This window comes from Clupea harengus, chromosome 4 (genome assembly GCF_900700415.2).
Source record: "Clupea harengus chromosome 4, Ch_v2.0.2, whole genome shotgun sequence".
Lineage (NCBI taxonomy): Eukaryota > Metazoa > Chordata > Actinopteri > Clupeiformes > Clupeidae > Clupea > Clupea harengus.
This window is the reverse complement of record NC_045155.1, coordinates 30669803-30675802: the sequence shown is the minus strand read 5'-3', so window position 1 is coordinate 30675802 and position 6000 is coordinate 30669803. Positions and strand designations below refer to the sequence as shown.

General features: G+C 44.8%; 1 protein-coding gene across 1 annotated transcript; it reads left to right on the top strand.

Moving 5' to 3' along the window:
* The first annotated feature begins 1218 nt into the window (after nucleotides 1-1218).
* Nucleotides 1219-4537, top strand: lhfpl5b (LHFPL tetraspan subfamily member 5b). Its single transcript, XM_012820059.2, has 2 exons — nucleotides 1219-2733; nucleotides 4192-4537. Exons 1-2 carry the CDS (start codon nucleotides 2322-2324, stop codon nucleotides 4467-4469), a joined length of 690 nt encoding a protein of 229 aa, XP_012675513.1. The 5' UTR covers nucleotides 1219-2321; the 3' UTR covers nucleotides 4470-4537.
* Nucleotides 4538-6000: the final 1463 nt, after the last annotated feature.

Below are 6000 nucleotides of genomic sequence, written 5' to 3'. Positions count from 1 at the left end.
CATCCTGGGAGAAGCCAGACCCGGACGGTGAGGGAGAGGCTGGATGCCACCGCCGTGAAGCCTGGCCCACCGAGGGGGGAACGAGACCCCCTGGCCCAGTGCCAGAGCTTAAAGGAGGACGCTAAAAGTACCAAGACATGTCAAATGTAGGGGGTGGGATTTAGAGGAAACGCCTGTAGATGTAGCCATGTTTGCCTTCCTTTTCACACACACACACACACACACACACACACACACACTTAAAAGACACAATTTCAACTAGCCGTCTCCTGACTGTGAACTCTCATCAAAAAGTTCCAAAGCCACATCTGGCTTCATTCAAACTTCATTGTTACTTTATCCCATTTATCCTAATCCTTGGTGACGCACTGATTTTCTTTAATTTGTTTCCGCCTTTAAATGATTAGCCCTGTTCTACTGTAACTCTGCTCTGGCAACACTGTACAATTAACAATGACGCTACTTTGAACTGAAGTATATTCTGTTCTATTCAATTCAAATCCATCGAACAGAACTGAGTCTATGCTGGTCCACACCTTGGAAGAACACTTCTCTTTCTCCGCAGCTCGGGGAGCACAGCGGGCCATGCTGGTGCCAGAGGGACGGTGACAGCAGGAGCTCTTAGGGCCGAAACACACCAAAACGTTTTTAAAAACGGGACGCTAGCAAATGCATTGTTTCCTATGGTACGGCGCGCCTCATCAATGTCACACTCGGCCCAGGCAGGTTGCGCACGCAGCTCCGCTTCCTTGACGCCGGCCAAAACAGCCCGGTGATCCTGCGAATGTTTTGCCCGCCGCACTTTGCCAAGGCGTTTTTGAAGCGTCTGCCGTTTTAAAAACGCGTTTGGTGTGTTTCAGCCCTATGAGTTCCATTAACCCTAAAGCAGCTTGCACACTGCCCCAACAAACGCCAACATTCTCCAACTAACACCAACTGCCGGCGCACACTGACCCGACTGTTGGTGTTTGTTGGCGTTAGTTGGAGAATGTTGGCGTTTGTCGGGGCAGTGTGCAAGCTGCTTAACAAGCACAGATACAAACACCATTATCATTTACAGAAATACATATGAGCATTAATAATATTATATATATATATACAGTCTATATTTGTAGGTGTGCAAATGTCAAAAGTTCTGTTAAAAAAAGAAACGTTCCAAAATTACTAATTACCTAAGTGCACTAAACAAAGCGATCCTTGGAAATAGCAAGGTAAGTTAATGTCAGGATGAAACGGCTGAATTCTTACCAGCACAATTCGCATGTCAGTGTGTGCAGCCAAGGCAATAGCCAGTATAGCTTCCAGCCAGCAAGACCATCACAACAGTCCTCATGCTTCTGTCCGTCCAGTCCAGTCACAAACACATGCGAGCCCACACGGTTTCTGTATGTACTCTACTATATGTTCCCATGATGCACCCGAATAGCTGCTATAGCTGACCTGTCATGCCTCAAGTTCAGACATCTACACCTGCTACACCTGAGTGAACACCAAAGGATTCCCAAACATATGCAGGGCCTTCACAAGTCGATTGTTTATCAGAGAGAGGAGGACAAAGCAAGGGTGCAAAGGGTTCTTCCAAAACATTATGCATTTTGCAACTTCATAACAATGTGAATACATTTCCTTTTCCTTCCATTTTAATGCATATGTAACTCCAGTACTCGTACTCTGCTGGTGACTACTGTCGGCCAGGTGACTCATACACAGGTAAGTTTTCTGGTTACCCAACCATAAGCCTTTTGTCACCTTACTCCTGTGATTACATTACCAATAATTCATTTCTTCACACCTTCTGTTGGCATGAGGGTTGTCACTAACACCTTCACAAAGCCCCGAGGTTCTAGGAGCTGATTGAGCCAGTGGGATCAAACTTCTACAGTCGTCTTTTTTTATCCTCCTGACAGTACTTTTAACAATGTTTTATATCTCACTGAAACCTATTCGCCTGAGGTGCGATAGTTTGTAGAGTTGAGGAGTTGCTCTTCAGGAGCGCCGGTCTCACTTGAATTGATTCAGGAGCTGTCTATGGTGCTGAAAGTTTTACCCGACACTCGTTAATCCACTCTACTCTGCCTGTAGGCATTTTGATGTGTGGGTGTTAGAGGAAAAGCAGCTGCTCATACGAATGAAATAATTCTTCAAGGTTCAGCCCTGGGAAGGAAAATCTAAAAAGAAAGGAAAAATCAGCAATCACCTGTCAATTGGAAATCGACCATTGCGAATTACTTTTTTATTCGATCTCTTGCATTAACTTCTGCTATACCATTTTTTCCTCGATCTTTTTCTTTTAAATACCTTGACCAGAATATATTTCAACCATGGATAAGATGCTGCCTGCCCAAGAGGCTGCTAAAATCTACCACACCAACTACGTGAGAAACGCCAGAGCCGTAGGGGTGTTGTGGGCAGTGTTCACCATCTGCTTCTCGATCATCACTGTCACGGTGTTCATCCAGCCATTTTGGATCGGGGACAGCGTGAGTACCCCGCAGGCAGGGTACTTCGGCCTCTTCCACTACTGCATCGGCAACGCGCTCACCTCGGAGCTCATCTGCAAAGGGAGCGTCTTGGACTTCGGCTCCATCCCGTCCGGCGCCTTTAAGACGGCGCTGTTCTTCGTGGGGACTTCGATGCTGCTGATCGTAGGGAGCCTAGTGGGCCTCAGCTTGTTCTGGTTCCTCAACACCGGCAGTGTTTATAAGATCTGCGCCTGGATGCAACTGGCAGCAGGTGAGAGAGAGACGCAATGCCCTTTTCAGGTTACAAACTCATGCGCGTCCCACAATGTGTTTCTTATTCGCAAAATGAAAGCCTGTGTGTTCTGAAGAGGAATAGTTTTATGAATGTGAATTTTCTATTAAAAATATGTATAAATATAAATAATATATATAAATAAGTCAAGTTTGCCTGGGGCTTGTCTTTTTAAGGGAGACATGCGTGACAAAAGATAAAACAATTTTGTTTTCTTTTTTATCTATATATAGCTTATATGTAGACCTATGTGCTTTGTTCCTCAAGTTAGCTTTGGCAATACTGTTTTTGTATAGTCATGTCAACAAAGCAAGTCTATCTGCACTTAATTGAGAGAGAGAGAGAGAGAGAGAGCGAGAGAGATGTTCACTTGACAGACTTGGCCGTCAGTTCACCATAGGCCAATCATTGGCTATCTTGTTTGGGTTGCTGTATAGTCGCGTCAGTAAACGTTTTACCCAATGTATACCCACGCTCAATGTTTTACCTTGAGTTTACTCCTCGAAATTGCCCAAAATAATTTTAAAAATATGTTTTTATTTCTAACCGGAGCTTTTCATATGGGTACACGCGTCTTCCAACGTCTGTGGTTTTGCTATAAACACGAAAATGCGAAAATACTCGGGGTTATATATATATTTATATGATCAGACTTAACAAGGCCTATGGGTTAACAGCTTGTTCGTCCTGTTGAACTTAAGGAACACATATAAATATATCCGATAAGGTTATGTGGTGAACTCATCTCTGATTCTAAGGAATTATCTAGAACCTTGCGTGAGGTGACATTTATTGAACAGACATTAGACTCAACACTCAGCACAGAACCACTATGGTCATTCAGTTTGCGTGTTAATGTAGGCAGGTTGGTTAATTTGGCATCACTGTTTACTGTTGAGGGCAGTGGTGGAATGTAACGAAGTATTTTTACTTCGTTACTTTACTTAAGTACATTTTTACGTATCTGTACTTTACTTAAGTAAAAATAATAGTGCATACTTTTTACTTTTACTCCATTACATTTTTTAGCTATTATCTATACTTTTACTCCGCTACATTTCTACAATATGTGCTGTTACTCGTTAAATTTTATGAACATAGTTTCGCCAAAATGTTGCCTACACAAAACTATGGATTGCGTTGCTGTTTTGGAAGTTTAAACCAATCAGGTGGCTCTATCAACTCCAATGATATCAGAGTGCTTTTTTTTAGAGGGGGGGGGGCGGGGGGCTTTATGTATGCTGCAATTCTGACGTTAATATATCCAGGAGTGAATTGCGTTGAGTCCTTGCACTTGGCATGTTTCGTCAAACAAGAGGCTGTTCAAAAAAGAACAATGTGTTACATTGCATAGGTTGATCAGGCGACATGAGCCTTCTTCCGCCCTGTAACGTTTTATTTTGACCCGACAAATTTCCCACTTGATCTTTCCTCCAGCTGCACTAATGACGATGGGCTGTTTGATCTACCCTGACGGCTGGGACGCTCCGGAGGTGAAGCGCATGTGCGGAGAGCGGACGGATAAGTACCAGCTGGGGAACTGCACCGTGCGCTGGGCTTACATTCTCGCCCTCATCAGCATCATGGACGCACTCATCCTCTCATTCCTGGCCTTCACGCTGGGCAACCGGCAGGACCAGCTGCTCCCAGAAGACTTCGAGGTGGAGACTCCTGGCGACGCACCGGTTCCAGGTAAGGCCGCTTTGCACAAGTGATGTGCTTTCACTATGCGCCATTTTACGCACTGTTCTTCTGGGGTCGTATTAAACAGTACGGTTCTAAATATGCAACACATACAAAGGTTTACAGCTATATTACGAAACGTAATTATATGTAGTGTCATATGTGACATTTAACCCATTGGTTTGCAGTTGTCGTCAAGCACTCACTTTCCTTTCCTTCACTTTGTATCTTTTACTTTTAAAACAGAGAAACCCTGAACGCAGTCTCATCGTGGTCAGAATAAGCGAAACATAGCCTACTCAAAAACGGTGAAGTACAAATGTTGGAAGAGAAGAAATGAAGATGCTGACGGCTGGGTGGAATGGAGGATTTCTGTAGACCTACCTAGCCAGACTGCCTTCACACCTCCATCTTAAGTTATCCTTTATAAAAAAAAAAGTCCACGTTTTGACAATTTTCCCATCACAGCAATCCAGCCTAAAGCGCAATTTATGGTCGTCCGTTTATGGACACACGGAGAGCCCTCTCCGACGCCTGACGTGCACCTCCCAAATTTTTTAACTATCCGACTCCGTCAATACATCAGTGTCAATGTTTACAACACCCACAACGGAGTAGTAGAAGTATATTTCGGATTCTAAACCACTCTCCAAATGCTTCATATTTTTGAACACTCTTTTCATCCCCTCCCTCTGGTCAGCCGTGCGCACCGCTGCAACTCCTGCGCGTCATCACCACAACAACTTTGACGTTCGAGCTGCCTGCCTCCGCCCCTTTACCAAAGCACCCCTGCCTGTCCTAACCCACTCACATCTCAAAATTGCGCTGTTTAACACCCGATCCCTAAACAATAAGGGCCTCTTACTCAATGAATTCATAACCGACAATAATCTGGACTTTCTCTTTTTAACTGAAACATGGCAAAACCAACAGGATTACTTTTCATTAAATCAAACCACACCCCCTGGATACTCATACATGGACAAGCCACGCCATCATGGGCGTGGTGGTGGAATAGCCACAATTTATCGCAAAGACATCACCACAAGTGTCATAACCATCCCGGCTCCCCCTCCTTTGAACACCTTGTTTTTAAACTGTCTGGCCCCAAACCCCTGGTTACTGCAGTCATTTACCGCCCCCCAAAACCAAACCCTGCTTTCCCCTCTGATCTGTCTGAATTTCTCACACAACTCTGCGCCATCTCTCCTTCTATTCTGCTACTTGGCGACTTCAACATTCACGTCGACTCACCTGACTCCACAGCCTCTACAGAACTTCAGGATATTTTTAACTTCTTTAACATCATTCAACATGTCGACTTTCCCCACCCATAAAAAAGGACACACGCTTGACCTGGTCTGCACTGCCGGCATTACCATCAGCAATCTAACCAGCATTGACCTCACCATCTCTGACCACCTGGCTATCACCTTGGACATTAACACCCCTACCCCCCACGTTAAGCAGAAACGCACCATAACATTCCGGAACACCAAGTCCATTAACCTCCCCTCGCTTTCCTCCGTCTTGGCCGCCACCGTCTCTGCCTCTGTTTCTATT

Bases quoted from the DNA above. Each gene is read 5' to 3' on its own strand.
- lhfpl5b (XM_012820059.2), top strand. From the start codon at position 2,322: ATGGATAAGATGCTGCCTGCCCAAGAGGCTGCTAAAATCTACCACACC. The intron at 2,734-4,191 runs GTGAGAGAGAGA...TCTTTCCTCCAG, and splicing joins CTGGATGCAACTGGCAGCAG to CTGCACTAATGACGATGGGC.